Source organism: Vitis vinifera, chromosome 15 (genome assembly GCF_030704535.1).
Source record: "Vitis vinifera cultivar Pinot Noir 40024 chromosome 15, ASM3070453v1".
In the NCBI taxonomy this organism is placed as follows: Eukaryota; Viridiplantae; Streptophyta; class Magnoliopsida; order Vitales; family Vitaceae; genus Vitis; species Vitis vinifera.
This window is the reverse complement of record NC_081819.1, coordinates 23,402,070-23,423,571: the sequence shown is the minus strand read 5'-3', so window position 1 is coordinate 23,423,571 and position 21,502 is coordinate 23,402,070. Positions and strand designations below refer to the sequence as shown.

At 35.0% G+C, this 21,502-nt stretch overlaps 2 protein-coding genes across 2 annotated transcripts; one reads left to right on the top strand and one right to left on the bottom strand.

Moving 5' to 3' along the window:
- Window positions 1–2,420: 2,420 nt before the first annotated feature.
- LOC100241371 (NAD-dependent malic enzyme 59 kDa isoform, mitochondrial) lies at window positions 2,421–16,044 on the top strand. Its single transcript, XM_002266661.5, has 19 exons — window positions 2,421–2,878; window positions 3,253–3,349; window positions 4,844–4,962; window positions 5,054–5,221; window positions 7,559–7,687; window positions 8,168–8,228; window positions 9,421–9,524; window positions 9,612–9,695; window positions 9,791–9,897; window positions 10,018–10,120; window positions 10,417–10,524; window positions 10,674–10,739; window positions 11,211–11,283; window positions 11,379–11,465; window positions 11,879–11,933; window positions 12,024–12,095; window positions 14,263–14,325; window positions 14,990–15,104; window positions 15,685–16,044. Exons 1-19 carry the CDS (start codon window positions 2,744–2,746, stop codon window positions 15,754–15,756), a joined length of 1,818 nt encoding a protein of 605 aa, XP_002266697.1. The 5' UTR covers window positions 2,421–2,743; the 3' UTR covers window positions 15,757–16,044.
- A 1,451-nt stretch (window positions 16,045–17,495) lies between these two features.
- On the bottom strand, window positions 17,496–19,385 carry LOC104881902 (disease resistance protein RPP8). Its single transcript, XM_019225705.2, has one exon. The coding sequence runs from the start codon at window positions 19,383–19,385 to the stop codon at window positions 17,496–17,498; it is 1,890 nt and encodes a 629-aa protein (XP_019081250.1).
- Between the last annotated feature and the right edge of the window lie 2,117 nt (window positions 19,386–21,502).

Sequence of the window (21,502 nt, the reverse complement as noted above, 5' to 3'; positions counted from 1 at the left end):
TCTCGAAAAGGGCTCTAGTCTTTGCTGCCTTCTTGATTTCCTGCAGGACCATTTGCCCTTTGATTCTGAAATACAACACCCCTTTGCTCTCCTTTTAAGCACCCTATCAAAAGAGGGTGATCCTTCATTTTCTTTCTGGAATCCACGAACACTAATAGTTCTGCGGTGGTCTAGATATATACAATATGGTCAAGCTTCTAAAAATTCCCGAACATGATTCTTCTTCTTGTTCTTTGGCATATACAGCATATGATAAGGATTGAACAAGAAATCCTGGTCAGAAAACAGTTTGGGCTTTTGTAGCTTTAAATTAAACTAGGCAAAAAGCTTGTTCTTTTGTTCTATAGGCAATGCTTCGGTTCATTCCTCCCATCTCTCTCCACACATATGGAATCTATTCTCTTTGATCGAGCTAGCATTCGTTGTATGGTTTTGAATTCCACAATCCCCCAGCTGAATTTCATTCCCTTGGGAAAGTAGAATTATTCCAAATTTGAACTTTATGTATTTTATAGGTCTTAGTGAGCTGCTTTTCATCCTACAAAAAATGTTTGATATTTTTGCCTCGCAGGAGGGGAATTGCATCATGGTCATGATTTAGATCTTTCCTACTTTTGAAAAGGTGCCAGGTTCTTTGTGCTCACAATTTAGATCTTCCCACTTTTAAAAGATGGTGTGGTTTCTAATGGAAGTTGTCATGATTTTCGAACTATTTTACCTAGTCACATCATTACGACATTCTTCTAAGAAGGGTAAAATAATATAACTATTTTTTTATCGGTCAAGTTCACAATTGGTTCTCACTTTTTTTCCAATTAAAAAAATCTTAATGCCGGTTGCCTTAAGTCTCAAGATGATCCCTTCGCAATATTTGAAAGTTATAAGTTTTTAAGAGAGGGTGTGTTACACACGGAAAATGCAATAATCAATTAAAAGTGATAATATGCAGATTGAAATAATTTTTTTCAATTTTTTAGTAGTGTCAACTTCTATTTCAATTTTTAATTATTATTTATTTTTTAATATCTTTGTTAGAATTTAAATATTTTTATTGTGAGTTTAATAAAAAGGAGAATAAATAAATAGATAAGATTTTATGAAATTCAAATTTATTTTTCTAATTAAATTGGTTAAGATGGAATGCAGATAATTATTCATTCTCGATTAAATTTTTTTGGATGTCCATCTACATCTAATATGGAGGGTGGAGTAATTAAATAATAGAATTAAAGCGATAAAGATCTTCTATGAATATTTATTTTGGATTATTGTAAATGTAATTTAATAATGAACTTTTTCTTTTAAACAGTTTTTCAAATTCACATAAAATAATTTTAAAGGATCATTTGGATTGACTTTTGTTTTAATAAATTTTTTATTTTTTATTTTTAAATATATAAAATACTAATAACTTTTTTATAATATAAAAGGTAGAATATTTGAAAATGATTTTCAAAGATCATAATGCTTGGAAGAACTTTCTATTAGAAATTTAATGTCTGGTAAATATTTAAAAATTATTGAAAACATAGAGGTTGGTTTGAAGTGATTTGTGTTGAATAGCAATATAAATTATAATTATTTTAATTAAAATCACTAATAAACAGATAAATATTCAATAAAAACTATTTTAAAATTTTATATAGTTATTATTATTTTTTGTTTTTGAAAAAATAAAATGCAAAGTTTATCCCAATAACAACCTATTAACGATTTTTCAAAAAAAAAAAAAAAGTTTTATTATATAATGCATAATGGATTCACAAAAATGCTATTAAAATATTTATTTTACTATATAGGAACATTAAATAATTTTTCTTAAAATACTTTCTCATGAAATTGTTATTAAATAAAAGTACTTTAATGGGGCAAAGTTATTAGTATTAGTTCGAAAATTTGAAACTTGACCTAAGAATTCATCGATCGTGTCGTCGCATCACTCGTGAAAAGTTAAAAAATATTATTATATTATTGATTTTTATTAATTTCGTTAAAAAAATATTTAATATCAGACAGGTAATGTTATGAGTACGTGGCAGAATTTCGATGGTTTAGGACATCAACCACTGAAAAGACAATGCTTTCCTTAACTGACTAGGAAATTTACCAATGAAGACAGACAAAGGAATATTTAGTCTCGGACAAGGAACCGATTTCCCCACATAGGCAAAGTTCAACTACCACTAATCCCACGATCCTTACCATCACTTCACACAACAAAACGTGGAAAGGACTACACACATTCCATGGTCCAGCATCCACCGGAACACCAACGTTACCCAGTAAAAACTAAGAAAACCCTCCACGTGCTTTTTAAGTTCTACCAACTCATACAATTACCTAGTAATTCAAAATGACAAATACGCCCTTTCTGCCCGGCTTTCTTGGGCAGCTTTTGCCAACCACCGGTCTGGCATTTTCGCACATATTCCCCTCTTCCCCCTCCGCCCGCCAAATCTGCCCGTGAATCCCGGGCAGCACTTCCTTTGCTACAGCTTCGAACTGTTTCACCTTTGAGAGGCAGCCGAAATTAGTGGAAAGAAAGTGAGAGAAAGCGAGAGGAAAAAAAGATAAATCTCAATATAAATAGGGTATAGACTTGTCAAAGCTCTTCACTGCTCTTTCCATTTTCTTTTAAAGAATCAGATGTGGTGAAAGAGACTCTGAAGAGAGGAGGATTTGAAGCTTTTGTTCCTATTTTTGGTACCCAGAATTTGAGAGTTTTAAATTTCTAGGTCAAGGAATGTGGAGGAACATAGCTCGATCTGCCGCAGCGTCGAGCCTCCGGCGATCGCGGCGGTTCTCCACGGCGATTCCAGGTCCGTGTATTGTTCACAAGCGTGGTGCAGATATTCTCCACGATCCGTGGTTTAATAAGGTTATATTTCTCATTTTGTTCTACCGGTGGTGTTTTGATTTTTCGTAACTTGTGTGGTCATTTTTTATTTTTGTTATGTTTTTGTGGCCATCATTTTTATTGATTCTTGTTAAAATTGAAAAAACTTCCGACCTTTTATTTTTTTTGGAAAGAACTTTGATTTTAGTACTGACTTATTGGTAGTAGGAGATTTTGCTTGCCTTTGATGAGATTTCCATGTTTCTAGCACTAAAATCTTAGTAAGTTTGAGATTTGTCATGATATGGGAATAAGTTGTAAAGGGTTGAAGTCGAATTTTTGTTGTTCATAAGTGATGAATGACAAGATAATTTGGAACTTAATTTGCATTTACAATTTTAATTTTTTGAGAGCAGGATACTGGCTTTCCTTTGACAGAGAGAGATCGACTTGGGCTGCGAGGTCTCCTCCCTCCTCGTGTTATCTCATTTGAGCATCAGTATGCTCGATTCAGTAAGACTCCATATCTCTTGTTCTGAAATTCTTAGATAATATATTTTCTTGACTAATATAATTATGTTTATGGTGAATGTAAAGCCCAACTCTGCTTCAATCTTAAAATAAACAGAGTTATTGAGGCCAAGGGTTGTCTGTATTTCTGATAGCTATTTCATGTGGAAATAGAAACTGAGCAAGCATTTATTTGATTGATCAATTCAACTGGGGCATTGTCTCTTGAGTATGATTAGGTACGTGATGAGATAGGGAGTTCTACCAAGCTTGTTACTGGAGAAAAATACCAACAGAGACAAAGAGTGCCTGGGTGGACTTCAGTGTTTTTTAATTTATGAATTGCTATCTACTGTTTCTTGAGAATAATAACTTATTTGGTAGATAGGGTCCTTTCATGCTATTGCCAAAATTGAGAGACAAAGGGAGGTGACGGGGGAGGGAGAAGCAGGAGGTGAAAGAGTGGCTTCCTGCAAATTGAAGAGAGCATCCTGTTGAGTGAGAGAAACGTCCCATTAGGATGAGGGGTTTTCATTGATAAAACCACATGTGAGGCTTATACATGTCTAGGGTATGGAATACAGGAGTACCAATATGAGACATATATTCAGCATAATCCCTCTCCCTCTCCCTCTCCCTCTCCCTCTCCCTCCCTCCCTCCCTCCCTTTCCTTCCCACCCCTCCCTCCCTTTCTCCCCCATCTGTTCGCTTTGTTATGTCATTAAATATTAAGTTTTACCAAACACCTTTGTTTTTTCATAAAACCATATATGGTAAGACTTTTAATTTGAAATAGAGAGGCATCCACTCATACAGTTGTAATCACTGATTTTAATGGATATGAAATAATTTATTAAGTCAAAAAAAAAAAAAAAAGGAAGGACATCCAACATATGCCATAATCTAATATCTAGATTTGAATAACCGTTACTAAGAAAAAAGTGCCACACATTCTTGTCAAATAAATTTATAAAGACAGATGACAGTATATGACCTGGACTCTCTGTAGCACAGTAATGTGAGAGATGAAAAGTTTGAAAGCATGTACTTTGGCTTCTCGTTTCTGTTCAAGTCCATTAACTTGTATAGAAAGAATCTTACATATGGACCCAGGATTAAGTTGACCACATGAAAACTGCGTAATGGATGAATCAATATGAAATTTGCCTGTGCTACCATACAACATGTTTTTATTTACACAATCCCTGTGGTTCCAAAAACTCTAGAGTTTGGTTGATCTTTGAATTTAATTTCTTTGACTGTGGAGTTTAAGTGGAATAATATGATAGTTTCTGCATATCAATATCTCCTACAGATTTTCTGGTTTAAGTATCAGAACCCTTTTCTTGAAGTACATCAGCATCAGAATTTTTTGGGGATACCTTCCAATGTTCTGTCATTTGTACTTTGACTTTCTTCATCCTTTCTAATAAAGTTTGTTTCTGATGATTATATATTGTGGAGGTTAAGCCCATTATTCTGTTATTTGAATGTTAGTGGAGTCATATCGGTCATTGGAGAAAAATACTCTGGGCCAACCAGATAGTGTTGTATCCTTAGCAAAATGGAGGATCTTAAATAGACTACATGACAGGAATGAGACACTGTACTACCGGGTAGGTTTGGTGGTGGTGCATACTAGCTGGTAATCTTAGCCCATTTAAGCATTTTAATCTAATAAAGCAATCCTATTGATTTCTTATCCAGGTTCTTATTGATAACATCAAAGACTTTGCACCGATAATATACACTCCCACAGTTGGATTGGTGTGTCAAAACTACTCGGGGTTGTTTAGACGTCCACGTGGAATGTATTTCAGTGGCAAGGATAAAGGAGAGATGATGTCCATGATCTACAACTGGCCAGCTCACCAGGTACTGTGTGAATCTTGGAAGAGAGTTAATTAAAACATGGTATTTCCCCTTTATCTATCCCTATTCCATAGTTATTATTTAACATTCCATTTGTTATATCTTTATAGTCAACATTTTAGGTTAGAAAAGCTTGTGAGAGTTTGGAACCTAATCAATAAGTCCCAAAGACAAATCTGAAATGCTGAAATTAATAACTCACCTTTCTTATTATCAAATAACAATACCCACAAAGCCAACTAATCCTAAAATCAATTTCCTGTGTTCTGTAATATAGTTGTTTTAAACCTAATTAATTATGCCCAAATCTTTTTTCCTTCTGTATTTGGTACCAAGGTTTATTCTGACTAGATTCTTGAGTCTTCTTATTTGAATGTTCATTTACTGAAAATACAAGCTTTTAGAATGATTAAGCATGTGAATCTTTGATTTGAGTACAACAAAACCATCTGGTAATAATTTTAATACTCTATGTTTTGACTGATCATTGACTTTCTTTTCTTGAAGACAACCCAGAAACCATGACTCTAAGTTTCAACTCACTTTAGGCCATAATGTCTATCTCTGTATCAGTTTGGATATAATATGGAATGGCATTTTTCACATTTGGTTTGATATTGGCTCACAGGATTTATGTCAAGTGGACGACAAACTTCACAGTTGTCAGAGGCATTATTTTTTGGCATCCAACTTAATTTAAAATATGACGCATCCTATGTGTTGAGTTTGGATGGAATACACCATTTTATGGAGATGGTCCACCATTGGATAATCCAAATGGCTCCTTCCTTCTGAAGGAGCAGCAGGAATTTGATTAGATAGATACATCTGGATTCAAAACTTGAGATTGTTCCAGCAATCTGCGCAATCTATATAGCTACTACTCATAAAAGAAAAGAAAATATATGTAGAGAAGGAAAATATGTAGGATCTAAGATCTAGATTTTTTGATGTTTCAGTAGTATCATCCAAGGTGGAGGTTTAGAAGTAAAAATAAAAGATGGGAAAGAGCATGAAAGACAGTTTAGGAGAACTATAATAGTTGGTGGTTGTTTTTTTTTTTTTTTTGATAAGCAAGCACAATTCATTAAGAAGAGGCTAAAGAGCCCCAAAGTATACAGGGCGTATACAAGGCAGCAAAGACCTAACAAGCAAAAAGCCAAAAAACAAACCACCCCTTAACTGGAGGCAAGCCACTCCAGGAAATCTAAAAGGGAATGCGGCTCCTCTTCCATATACAATTTAGCCCAACCCCAAATATTACATACAAAAGAATATTTAAACCTCTAAATTGCTAAACCCCCCCCCCCCCCCCCCCCTAAAGGCTAATCTATTCCTTTCTTTCTAAACCATCCAAAAAATGATAATAGTTGGTGGTTGTTGATAGCTCTAGATTTGAATTGGTGGCTGGTAATTACAGACAGTTGTAACTAAAATTGGAGGGATGGTCACATTGTTCACCATTTTGTATAATAATTATGAGACATGGTGATAGTTCACATGGTTCAGTCGTTGACTTTATGAGGCTCTTAGTGAAGGCTATAAATAAGTATTCTATTCCTTGGTCATTTCAGAGAATTTCATGTTTAGATCAATTGGTTGTCCTAGTGACATTTTGATTTACTCCATGCTATGTTCTCCCATACTACCAAGTGCCTTCTCCCACCTATCTATCCTTGATACCCTAAATAGCTAACTATGATCCAAATAATTAGTGTTTCTGAGTTTCATGTATTCGAGTTTTGTCTAGATCGTTAGTTCTGCTTTGATATTTAGATTAAGCCTTTTTAATTCCTCTTTGCTGAGTGGCTAAGTCCTTGGAATTTTGATTTGGTCCATCTTAATGTAGCATTATATTATATATCAGTTATGTTAATCCTATGGCATTATATTATATATCATTTATGTTATCCTAGGTAACCTGTCCAAACTTTTGACATATTTTGGGAATTTGGCTTCTGGATCTTGATTGGTTATGATGGCTTGAAGTACTGCTAGCATTGTGAAACTCACCACATATCTGTATATTTCTGTTATTATATACTTGTTTCTATTTGTCTGCAAGAGTTTCAATTGGAAAAGTCAATATTTATATAACATTAGTGGAGAATTGATATGCACCCTATGGAGAACCTTTTCCTAGTCTTGTAACTGTCCCTTGATTGACCTTTTTACCAATGATTTTGCCGGTAGTTGACTGTGTTATGATTTATGGCTTCAAAGTTTCTTTGTTACTAAGAAGTAAAAATGGTTGTATTCAGCATTCTTTGGTGGCAGGATTAGGTTTTTCTCACTGTTCTTGTCTTATAATGGACGTTCTGTTTCTCTTATGTGTTGCAGGTGGACATGATAGTGATAACAGATGGCAGTCGTATTCTTGGTCTGGGTGACCTTGGAGTTCAGGGAATTGGAATTCCTATTGGGAAACTTGATATGTATGTTGCTGCTGCTGGTATCAATCCACAGAGAGTATGTGCAGCTCCTCATTCTGTGTGCATGTGCATATGTTCATACACCTTTTTAAGCACAAACACAGGCACATGGTTCCTGGATGACAAAGGGGAAGTGCTATATTTTGGTGTGCATTACAGCATGGCTAGGATTTGCATCATGAATACGTGTTTGTGCAAGTGCATGTGTGAATGCACTTTTTATATGATATGTACAGGTTTGTGTTTATGATATGCTCACACACATGCATTATATAAGTACCTGATTATAGATGTGATTCTTATTATTTAGTGATAACCCATGGTTCTGCAAATTACATCAAACACAATACTAATCAATCCAGCCTTGGTAATTACATGTTTATGTTTTAACTATCTTTCTTGTTTTTTTTTTGAAGGCAAAATTTATAATAAGTATTCAACTATTTTTCTTGTTCTTGATATGGTTATCAATTTTGTTTTCTTTTTTCATTAATCAACCTATGTTTATCTCTGGCAGATACTTCCAATTATGCTTGATGTTGGCACTAACAACCAAAGGCTTCTCGAAGATCGCCTTTGTAAGCAGAAATATGTGCACTTGTATTTTTTCCTTATTTCCTAATTCAGAAGCCCAATTCATTTTTTTTTTTTTTGAGGGAGTTCTTTTTTTTTGGTTATTTAATTGTGCTTTTAATAATATTACGTGTAGATTAGTTATGCCTTTTTTTACTTTGCCAGTTGCATATTAAATCTATCTGATTACATTTGTTTGCTTGTTATAATTGGAGGTATTATCCATTTTTACAGAATAGTGAGATTTTAGGTGTTTGCTACACCTTAAGATTGAGTTCCTCTCTCTCTCTCTCTCTCCCTCATGCTTAAACAAATATACATTAGTACAAAGATAGTTTGATTGTGAGACAGAGTTCATATGTGATCAGTATCATAAGATGATTATATGAAACTTTCAGTCAAAAAATGTTCTAGTTGGTATATTACTAAAAACAAAAGAGGCTTCTTGCCTGGTGGTTGTTGCCATTTCTGTGAGATTATGATGCGAATAAACAATGATAAGCAGAACAGAAATTTTTTTGCATAAGAATTAAAATCTTGTAGTGGAAAAATGAAGAGAAATGATTTTGTTCTGCCCAAATATACTTTGATTTGATAGTCAGGCATTCAATCCAAATTTGAGTTAGCTGGCTTTGCACAATTTAATACCAAGTTTTAGAACCATGCCCCAGTTCCATTTAAGTTTCTAGACTGAATTTGATAGTCAGATGATTCCAATCAAAAAAAAAATTTGATAGTCAGATGAGGTCTGGTGGTATTGTTGTATCATGACTGTTGTTTTCTGAAAGTAATATCAACCTTCATTTTTTAGTCCGTCATCTTAAAGATTTTCGAGCCCTTTGAATCCTCGAGTTAGGGTGTCCTTTTGTTAATTGTTTCATTTTATTTACCTCAAAAACTATTTTATTTCTCACACTTATGGTCCACAGGAACCTATCAGGACTTTTTTTTTAAATGCATGTTAATTTTTTCTTCCTTCAAGTTGGATCTACCACCCATTGTTAAAAATTCGAACATTGATTTATTAGTTCAGGTTTATCCCTATCTGACTTTGAATCATATGGACTATTTGATTGTTTTGTTCTCTTCATATTCATCTAGAATAGGGGAATGTGTGAACTACGCAAAGTACTAATTAACTTGTTCTTTCCAGCAAACACCATAAGGATTTCTTTTCACATGACTTTAGTTTGACAGATTTAGGACTTCGGCAACCTAGATTGGAAGGAGAAGAGTATCTATCAGTTGTTGATGAATTAATGGAAGCTATTTTCACTCGTTGGCCCAAGGCTATTGTACAGGTTCATTTCTTTAAATCTACAACTATTGTCATATTTTATCTAATGCATGTCATATTGTTAACTGGATGGATGGGAAAATCATATCAGTTTGAGGATTTTCAAATGAAGTGGGCTTTTGAAACACTACAACGTTATCGTAAAAAGTTCTGCATGTTCAACGATGACATACAGGTTAGTATTTAGTTGGATCTGCTATTTTATATGGATATAGTAAAGCATATGATGTGATGCAGAGTTCTGTTTGTGCTTATATTCATGTCTTATAGGGAACTGCTGGTGTTGCTCTGGCGGGACTTTTAGGAACTGTTAGAGCACAAGGTCGACCGTTGACTGACTTTGTCAACCAAAAGATAGTTGTAGTTGGAGCAGGAAGGTATTTTTTTTAGAAGTGAATTTGTGAATGAGAACTTTTGGTGAACTTTGGCTTCAGCTGTATGTGCTTGTTATTGGAGGCTTCTCTTTACTTCTTTGTGTTCTTTTATCTGGACTGCAGTGCAGGGATTGGTGTGCTTAATATGGCTGCACAGGCTGCCTCAAGGATTGCTGGGAACACTGGGGCATCACCAAATCATCAATTTTATCTACTAGATAAAGATGTGTGGTTCTGCACTTAATCACTTTTCACTTTGGTGGTCTAACAATATGTTAGTGGGTTCTCATCCTCGATTTTGGAAAAAAGCACATTTAACTAGAATATATTCATCCTATAGAGGTCTAATAGAAATCATATATTCATCTATATGGTAGTGGAAAAAATTATGTTAATGAATCAGTATCATTAAATCTCACTGTACAGAAATCTATAGGGTGTGGCTTTAGGTTGAACATGCATTGGAATCATCCATTCAACTTATTATTCAACTTTGCTTGAGAAAGATTTGTTTGGAAGCAGGGTCTCATCACAAAAGAGAGGAAAAATATAGATCCAGCTGCAGCACCATTTGCTAAAGGCCCAGGAGAGATTGAGGGACTGAGAGAGGGAGCTAGTTTACTTGAAGTGGTAAATCATATTAGATTGATTTAAGCTGCCTTTATCAGTATAAGTTTTATTAAGGATGATAGAATGTGGAAGGAAAAAGATTGACTAGCTGACAATTTTACATATCATCATTACTCAGGAATTGTAATTGCTGAAAACAAATGTTTCAGGTTAAAAAGGTTAAACCCCATGTGCTTCTTGGTTTGTCTGGAGTTGGTGGTGTCTTCAATGAGGAGGTGGGCATCCCTCTAGTTTGTTTCTATATCTTTTTAAAGCATATTAAAAAAGTGAAATTGATTTTATCTATTTGGACCTGCATGCTATATTGCTAGTTGTTGATGAACATTGTGATTTGGTGTGTCTATACCTTATATGATTCTTTGGCAATGTATTTGGAGATTCATGGGTGAGCTGATTTCTTCGAATATTTTGTTGAAAAGAGTAATGTTTTATATACTAATAAAAAAAAATTCTTTTACAAGTTTGTTTTCCTCATCACTCGCTGCAGACATGGGCACAACCTTTTAGGGATGAATAGTTTTTGTTTATTTATGTGAGGTTTTAGCCTATTAATTCTGTGATGAGCGTATATACCTTGTGTTATTAAGGTAGCATCCCCTATTGCTGTTTAATGATACATTTCATTGTAAGCATGCGTACTTGTAAGTGGCTGAGTTCCTTATTTGTATTGTTGGCACATAAATCAGGTGCTTAAGGCCATGCGAGAATCCGATTCTACCAAACCTGCAATTTTTGCAATGTCAAATCCCACCATGAATGGTTTGTGTTGCAAACCCTATCAAGCACTTACATTTATTTCAGGCAGACATATGGCCTCCATTGACATTTTTTTCTTTGCATATTCTATGGTGTAGCTGAGTGCACAGCTGCTGATGCTTTCAAGCATGCAGGAGAAAATATTGTTTTTGCAAGTGGGAGTCCTTTTGCAAATGTTAATCTAGGTATCTTTCCTTCTTATGAATGCTAATTGTGTTTGAATTATTTTTCCATCCTAACATTAAGCAATAGGTTCCACTCCCTTCCTCAATGTTTTTAAACTCGGACAACACAGGCTGCTTGGACTGGTTCCACTGTTGACCAGACCATTTTCTGGTTTGAGTCTTGAATTGGCTCATTTTCTTATTAGACCTCCTTGGACTGGCCAACCTGATGGTTTGACCATTGAACTGGATGGACCGACCAGTTTTCTAAGAACAGGCTGAATTTTTTAACTTAGCCAAAAGGAGTTGAGGTGGAAGGGGTTTGAACCCTGGCCTCTTCTAGACATACAGCAAGGGCTGGCTACTGGGCCACTTATTGGCATTTTTGCTTATTGTTTGATTTGTATGACTTACAATCCTATACTTGTTTGCAGGGAATGGAAAAGTAGGTCATGTAAATCAAGCAAATAATATGTACCTGTTTCCTGGGTTCGTGCTCATTTCTTAGTCATTACTAATTTATGGGCTATTCCTAGACTGTCATTAAATTCATATAGAACTTTGTTGTCTATAATTCAGGATTGGTTTGGGGACTCTTCTCGCAGGTGCTCATTTTATTTCAGATGGCATGTTGCAAGCAGCTGCTGAATGGTATGAGTGAAATAGTTACTTTCTTCCTTGCACTTAAACATTATTTGTATCCCTTAGAGAAACCAAAATTTACAAAATTGAAGAATCCTTAGGAAAAATAGTTTATTTGACTTTTGTGGCCTTCAACTAATTATGGTAAAATTTATAGCGCTGTCCTGATCTTTGTACAAACAATGAAAGAAGTCTGCCCAGACTCTCGTTAGAGTCCTTGAAATTGCAATATCAGGGTTGGGCTTGTATTCCCATCTCCTGTAATTCTGTGCATTCCAGAAAACTTTGGTATTATAAGTCACTCTTGGCATTAATTATGATGCCTGTTGGCTTTCTATAGGGGCTATGAAGTTAAAAATAGTGAATATACATTTATTTCAAAGGAGATGAGAGCGATGGTAAGGTTCCCTATAGAGAAAATACATATTGGAGAAAAAGAATCCACATTATGATCTTGGTTACAAGAATCCATATATAGCCCTCGCTTTTCAAGACATCTTAGTGACTAGGAGATGGGAGAGGTGGATAATTTGTTTCATAAATTACAATCTTTGGTTGTTAGAAGGGAAGTGGAGGACATTTTGTGCTGGAGAGAAAGCAATAATAGAAGAGCTTTCAATGATGTCGAGCGATCCGACCAAGCTATTAAATCTATTTTCATGTATACTTTTGTGAATTGGTGTAGGGTGTATATAGAGGATCACACATTGTCTTTGATAGATTTTGTAAAGTGGTTGTTTGTTAGGTATGGAGAAAGGTTTTTTTTGGTCTCCTTGCTTTTTTTGGGCTTTGTTTGTATGCTTCGTGTGTACTTGTTTCGCTGTCTTTTAGGTGCTTCTAATGCAAGTCCCTTTTTTCGGCTACCAAAAAAAAAAAATTATGATCTTGGTTACAGTTGAGCCTGTATTCCTAAGAGTCATCAATTGGCCTACAGCATTCTTTATTTGTTACAAGCATACAATGTTATCTTATCAGATTGTTTACCTCGTCTCCACAAGATGTGGCAGTGCCTGGAGGCCCAGTGGGATTTTCTGGCATTTCTCTCATTTGTTACTTTCCTCTTGTCTTCATTGAGGCTTCATCAGTCATTCTGTGCATTCTTTAATCTACACTATCTCAGTCAAGTCAGTTCATCGTGGAACAGGCCCTTACCGAATTGCTGACTTTTAAGGTTCAATGTGAATATAAGAACTTTATCCACAGAAAAAGGGATTTCTCTGATGTCAAAATCCATGTTTGAAACATCAAATTAAGCTTCAATTTTAGTTTACAAATAGCCGGTTGAGACTAAATTTACTAATAGCCTGTTTGGGAGTGATTCTGGTTAAACCGTGTTTACTCCATAATACTTTCATTGGAAATGATTTTAAGGAGAATCAGTTGGTGTTTGGATATAAACAACAAAAATTGCTTTGATATTGAATCACTTCAAGTGATTCTCCAGATTCCCAAAGTGATTTTCAAATATCTACCAAACACCTAATTTTTATAAGGAAGCGGTTCCAAACATTAGACAACATTTCTAGCCTTCTCAAAATCACTCCCAATGGGCTCTAAGTTATAAATGCTAACAGCTCTCGTATTTCTAAGTTTATTGGCAGGGATGGACCTGGCATGTGTTTAATACTTGAAGCTCTCTTTGTTTTCACATGTAGACTTAGTCGGTAATGTGGATGCTAAGATCTTAACCTTAAATGAGAAGCTATTTCTTCTGGTTCTTTTTTCCGTTGTTTTCACATGCTTATTATCCAAAAATCTTATCTCTGTTGCAATGGCTATGTGACTGTTGAATGATCAAGTCCACAAAGAATGAAATAATCACATAATCTTTCTGCAGGAGTTCTAGGAGGCCTTTTGTACTAAATGTCAGATTTAACTTTTTTCTTTCTTTACCAGGTCCATGGTCAAAACTAACATCTGGATACTTTTGTAAAATTGTACAACGCAATCATACAAATAACAAAAATGATGTATGTCTTAGTGTAATGAATGATTATATAGGAGAAATATGTGGTTGGCATCCATATGGGGAATGTTATATGAACTTCGCATTTATGTATTATGCTAGATATGTTCTAACCCAAGGTTGATTTATCTGTGTTCTTTTTGGATAGTATAACCTGGCATGAAGCATTTTTTTCCATGCTAAGTTGCTAATATGATGATATCTTCACAGCCTTGCTTCTTATATGAGTGATGAGGAAACCCAAAATGGCATCTTGTATCCATCCATCGACAGGTAATTTCTTGGTTCCCTGTGATAATTACTGTTGCTTTCATCTACTCGTTTTCTGATATTTGAATTGAATAAGACAGAATAGAAAATTCTTAAAAATGCTGCTAAAAATTTTAGCTTTCATAAAAAGCATATAGTCAATAAAAAAATTTCACTCTGTAGATGTATTTGTGGCAAGGATAATAGTGTGTAACCCGATTTCCAAGTTACCCAATAACTTATTCATCCTATACTAGATTGATGGTAGAGGCCCTAGTGAGTTGTAGGTTTTGATTGGAAATCAGTTATATTTTGTATAAACAAATCCATTAGCCCACTAACATTTGGATCTAATCATGTTATGCCATGGATATACCCAAGTAACGATCAGTTCATACTGTTAAACATTACTATATTCTTCTCTTGATTCTATTTCTTCTCATTTCCATTGCATGCCCAATTCAATAATTTAGTTTTGGATTTCTCTTTCTAAAATGTCTGAAGTTAAGTGCTCAGTATTTGCTGGAAGTGCTTTGCACCCTGAACTAAAAGAAAGAATGGGATACAGTCCATGTTATCTTCATTAGATAGGTGGTTCTATTGCTTAGTTATAGAGGTGAAGGGAACTCAATTCTCATTTTTCAATGGCATGGCATGACCTCCTCTTTGGTATTTATGTATCATGCAGCATTCGGCATATTACAGCAGAGGTTGGAGCTGCTGTTTTGCGAGCTGCTGTTGCTGAAGAACTGGCTGAAGGACACGGTGATGTGGGGCCAAGAGAGCTTGAGCACATGTCAAAGGTATGATCTGATTTCAAATAATTCTTACTAGCGAAAACATGGGCTCATTTTGGTAAAAATGGCCTTTAATTACACATACATGCACCATATTAGAGCTTTTAATATCAAATGATGAATGTAAGCCAAAAAGAGAAAATATGAGAATATTATAAGAAGCACAAATTACCTAAGGTCTGTTTGGAAACTGTCCTTAAAAACAAATTTTTATTCTTTAGAATAGAAAACAAGTTTGGCTTGTGATCGAAAACAGTATTTTGAGAATTTGTTTTGAAAAAGGATTATTTTTGAGAATAAATTTTAAGTATTTTTTGTTGTTTTTTTTATAAGGTGTTATGACCAACAATAAAAAATATAAAAAATATTTTGTAAACTTTTACATTGTACAGTATGTAGTACCCTTCACAGAAAATATGTTGAGAAAACTCTTTTTTTTATATGTAGAGTTCTCAAATAGAATTCTGTTTTTACAAAACAATTAATAACTGTTTTCAAAAACTATTTTTTTGAAAAATATTTAGGAAATGCTGCCAAAACAAGTGTAAATATAATGACACTCCTTTTTTGCTGATTGTGAATGCAGGAGGAGACGGTGGAATACATCATACGTAATATGTGGTTCCCCATTTACAGCCCTCTTGTTCATGAGAAATAAGGCTATTGTTGTTTTTCTTCAAAGGTTATTCTCCTGCGGTTGATTCTCAGGGTTCTGCTGCCATCTGTAATCGTGGTGGTTAATTCTGGTAAACTCCTAATTCTTAGAGCATTAAATTGTTATAGATCAGGCCCCTACCAAACCAGATAAACTTGATGTACCTTATTTATGTGTTGTTAATTCAATGAGCAACACCCAAGTATAATTCCATAGTTCTATTCTGGACATCCTGTAACGAATTTATCAGTTTGAAAATTAATTTGCAAGGACTCTAGCTTCTTTCCTTCAGATGGCTGCTACCTTAAAAAAAAAAAAGGGAAGGATCCCTGTACAAGAGAGATTTTTATCCGGGTCAAGCTCTCTTTCTTCGGTTGCTTTTGGTGGATGAATAGTTAAAAATTCATTGCCTTTATTTAAGTTTTGATATTGCCGTTTTCAGACCTTTTAGAACCCATTTGAAAGTTATTCTAATTAAAATATTTTTAATTTATTATGTATTTTTAGTATCCATTTTAGGAGAAACACCTTTAAGGACAATCTTTGTGTTTGAATTTTTTAATAATGTTTTAATATGTTATATTGAGAAACGCTTTTGAGTGTACATAATTTGTTTGTCAACTTAATTACAACTAAAATATGAATCTTATAATGTTATTATCTTGTTTGAATTTGAAATGTAAAACATAATTATTTTTAGTATCTTCAATAATGTGAATGCGTTGATATAAATATAAAGAGTAAAAATATAATTTAGTTGAGACACTCGATCCACATCAACAATCATCCTCCGACAAGCTCGTGGCGTCGATCCACCAGCATCCTCCGATCCTCTGTCAAGCTCCTTCGCCAGACGGCGTATTCTTTACAATAGCAGGTCAAATCTCTCCATGAATCTATGGATCTTGCAGGACACGGTCGAAAGTTTTAATTGATACGTAGCTCGATCAAAACCTTGATTTCTGAGGAAATTTGTGGGTATATTGTTCAATCGATGTTATACTTGTTTGATATGTCGGCGGATTTTTTTATATTGAATTCTAGGTTGAATCTCGGATCATCAGCCGCCGAAAATTTGAAATATGTAAGAATCTTTTGTCACCGCTTTTAAGTATCGGAAGAGAGAGTTAAAAAATGAAACGGCCGAACAACTGGGTTGTCAGCAATATGATTTTCATCATTAGACTATTAGACTTAGTTGATTATGCAAATAGAAATCTATTTGTGGATTTGTTATGTATTTGATGTAGTAATGTTACAAGTGGTTTAAGGATCATGCTGCTGATGAAAAAGTGAAAGAAAAAAAAAAGATGAATTCTGCTAATGGGGGTAATGGCAGATGTTAATAGATCATTTCTGATCAGATTGAAGCAACACTGGTAGTCCGATTTGTTAATTAATGGATCCGTTCAGTTCTAATTGCTATTGCTTTTGAGGTATCGGATTAAACCTAGTTGTGATATATCAATGTGGGATAGAAGGAAAAAACATCTTTGATATTAGGAGGCCATTCTCTCACTCTCTTATATTTTCTGTTGGAGCTTCATTGTGAGGGTTTGATTACAAACTGCATGAACAATTTATTTGAGGCCATGGAAGCAAGGGAATTATCGTACGCAAATACAAAAGAAAAAGAAAAACACATACTTAGACAAGTAGAGAAAGATTTATTGCATCAGAAATTTTGTGCCCTCAATACTGCCCAAGCTGTGTGGATCCTGAGCCGTCAGGTTACCTTTTCTCTACTGTAATATGGAGGTGATAAGCCGGATCTTGTCCCAATCTTCTCCTTCTGTCTGATTTACCTCCTCAATCAATTTATGTGACAACTGAAACAACTCTAGGTACTGCAAATTTTCTAGCTGCAGCAATCCGCGAGGAAGTCTTGCCATTTTATGGTAACTGGCAATTATTGAAACCTTCAGATCTGGCACTGCCCCTTCTTCCACAATTAACTCTCTTAGTTCTTTCAAACCCTTGAGCTTAAGGGTTTCCAGTCGCTGGAATCCTCCCGAAGAACAGACCATTTTCTTTCCCATGTATGAACTATACAATAACTGGAGAATCCTTAGATTTGGCAGCTTCTCCAGAGTCACCATTGGGTCTTGCTTTATATTACAATATTCCAATTCCAACTGAATAAGGTTTGGGGGGTAGAATTCAATTTGATTGGGAAACTTCTCGAGCTTCCCCCCTAAACGAACATGGTAAAGGTGTGTGTGGTGTAAGAAAGGCATGAGTTGTGGCATGACTAATGTTTCCTCTCCGTCAGTGGTGTACAAATACAAGGATCGAAGAGCAGTTAATTTTTCAACAGATTCAGAAAAGCCCTTGCACATTATTTGAGGTATTTCAGTCCATCGGATTTTCAGTTCTCTAAGCTGGGTTAATTTTCCTAACCCTTCTGCACTGCACCACCTTCCTGCTCTTAAACTTAATGATTGGAGGGCTGTTAGGTGGTCAACACCCAAAGGACCATTCATACAATTATCTATCACTGACTGCCTTGAAACCACACCATGACCATATAGATGTCTCAAATGGTGCAATTTCCAAATGGTAGAAGGAATTATTTCAATTAAAGTGCCTCGAAAATCTAGGGTTTGTAGATTAATAAGATGACCTATGGACGATGGAAGCCTTTCTATGCGGGTTCTCCTTAAGCACAAGTACTTAAGGTGGATAAGTTCTCCTATACCTTCTGGGAGGGTATAGATATCCATGCTCTCTAGGTCCAGTACAGTGAGCAATTTGACACCCCTGTATAAAGATCTTAAAATGTTTTCTTGGAAGCATTCAGAAAAACAAATGAAAGATCGGAGACGTGAACTATGCAAGTGTTCAGAATTAGTCTTCTTACCTTGATGAATGGTTAGTCGACGAACACTGACAGGGGATGTAGAATCAATGCTTTCATATCCCTCAAAAAATTTTGTATCTTTAGCCTCAGAAATGGCAAGGTCTCGAAGCAAATCATGCATACGACAGGACATCACTCTTCCATCAAAACTCTTGTCAGCCACTTGAATCATGCTTCTATGTACCAATTCCTGTAAGTGATCTTCCGCGACGTCTTCCACTATTTCTTTTCCTCTTCTTTGTATAAACCCTTCCGCAACCCACAAGCGGATCAACTTATCTGTCCTGATTTCTGAGTCTTCTGGGAAAAGGCCACAGTAAAGGAAACAGGACTTCAAGTAATACGGCATATCATTGTAGCTTAGAGCAAGGACCCCCAAACATGAGTCTGGACCTTGATTTAGGTGCCAAGTTAGGCTGTCAAGTACTTTTTGCCAGGCGAGTGGTGTCTTTTCTTTTCTTGATAGAAGGCCTCCCAAGACCACGATTGCAAGGGGCAAACCCCCACAATTTGCTACAATTTTCTTTCCCAGCTCTTCCAATTCTCTGGGGCAAACAGCATTTGCACTCCCAGCCAGAAAAATTTTCTTGAGAAAGAGGTCCCAACTCTCTTCTTCAGTTAGAAAGGGAAGTTCATGGGGAATGGTTTGTGGATCAGCATGAAAACCAATTTCTTTATTGCGGGAGGTGATCAACACTCTGCTGCCATTCATAGAGTCAGGAACATACAAGCTCAACCTATCCCAAGCTTCATTTCTCCATATATCATCCATAACTATCAAGTACTACTTGGTTGTCAGGTAATCACGAAGCCTGTTCCCCAACTCACTCTCGTTCATTTGACTCTTTTGCTTTTGGGATAGAACCATAACATAATCAGCAATGCCTAGCAAAAGCTCCCTTATTGTATACTCTTGAGAGACATAAATCCAAGCATGACAATCAAAGTATTGCTGGACATCATTATCGTTGTAAACTTTCTTAGCAAGGGTGGTCTTTCCCAAGCCACCCATGCCCACGATGGACACCACTGCCCTCCGCCTCTCTCCATTAAGCAGCATTTGCTTCACACTTTTTGCACCCTCTCGTATCCCCACCACATTGACTTCTTCAACGATCGGAACCCTCTTCTCTTTCTGTGGCACAACTTCGTTGGAAGAGCTTGCAGCTGGTAAAGTTTCGACACCGTACCTTGATTTGTTAGCCATAATCTTCTCAATCTTGATGTTGATCTCTCTGATTCGAGACTCGAGCTTGTGAACAAACCTTAACTTAAGAAACTTGAGACATTTGAGACTTCCTTGCTGTTGGTGATTCATCTCGAACATGAACCTGTCGATGACATCTTCGGCATCATAGGTTACGTCCCTGATCTGACTCACCCAGAGCTTGATTCTTGGATCATATCTGCGCTTTGCATCCGCATCTTTGAGAAAAAGGCGCATCCATTCGAGCTCGTTACTCAACAGCTTCACCTGCTCTTCTACTCTGCTGAGTAGAAATGCTTCCTGCGAAAGCAGGTCGGTTAACTTCTCTAGAAAAAACGTTACAATGCTTTCAGCCATTGTTTCCAGTCGTTGTTGCTGATCCACTGACAACAAGGTGGTTGGTTTTAAATCCAGTAAAGCTACCAGTTTGAAAGAAGTTTCTTTGAAAAGAAAAGGTTGGTTCCATTAGGTGGAAATCACTTTCCAGGCAATTTCGGTTTGAACTCAAATGGTTGAGTCAAGAAGATATGGAAATTCACTCTAGAAAGCTATTGCGTATTTTGGGGATGATTCCTTTGTGAAAGAAAAGAGACCTGCAAAGATGCCGTGGTTCTTACTCCTTGATGGGTGCTGATATAACGAATAATTCAGCATTTGAGTTGTGACTTGTAACGTGTATGGTTAAATTTAATCATTTCGACTGTTGAACAAGGACGAATAAAAATGGAAGTCATTTAACCAAGTAGCCTTTTTGTAGGGTTTTTTTTTAAAACAATTTCATAAGATGGTAGTGGCCCCAAGAAAATTTGAAAAAAGTAAGCAGTTATCTTGAAATCAGGTTTTTTTCTTTACAATGGAAAATAGTTTTATAATTTAGAAAATACATTTGATAAATTTTTAATATGAGTTATCAAACATAATTTTGTCTTAAAAAAATAATTTAAAACTATTTTAAAAAATACTTTTTAAGAATTATTTTTTAAAAAAATTGTAAAACATCTATATATATATATATATATATATATATATATTTCACGCCATCAGAGTCACTTAACAAAATGATAAAAGAGGGATATATATTCTTTTTAATGCTAAAATAAGTTAAATAATCAGTATTTTCATAATCCATTAATTATATTAATAGTTTTTTTATATATTTTTTTCTTCTCAACTTGTCTTTTATCTGTCCTTTATAACTATTGCATTAATGATAAGAAAAAAATATTAACAATTTGTAGTTAAAAAAGTTGAATGCTTGGTAAAGTGTTTCAATTTAGACACTATTTCTGAATAAAAAACACAATTAATTATTTATTATAAAACAACCAAGAATTTGAATTCTTGTCAAAACATAACTAATTATTAATCATAAGAGGGAGGTTTAAATTAGATAAATTAATAAATTTTTAAGAATCAAACTATGAATGTTTTAATTTCTTGTAAATTGTGTTACATGAATATTTATTTATTTTGATCTAGTAAACTGCTTTATTTTCTTTATATATATTAATTTTTTATATACATTCCATTAATGAAATTTATCATGAATTATAATCCAAAGATATTAAAGAAAATCAAGGTGGATGATTAAAGAGAAAAGAAAGTGAGCTGGATGAAGGAGAGATGTTAGACTGTTAAACTACTAGTAGCAAACTATTATTTGATCCTTATGCTATGTTTGG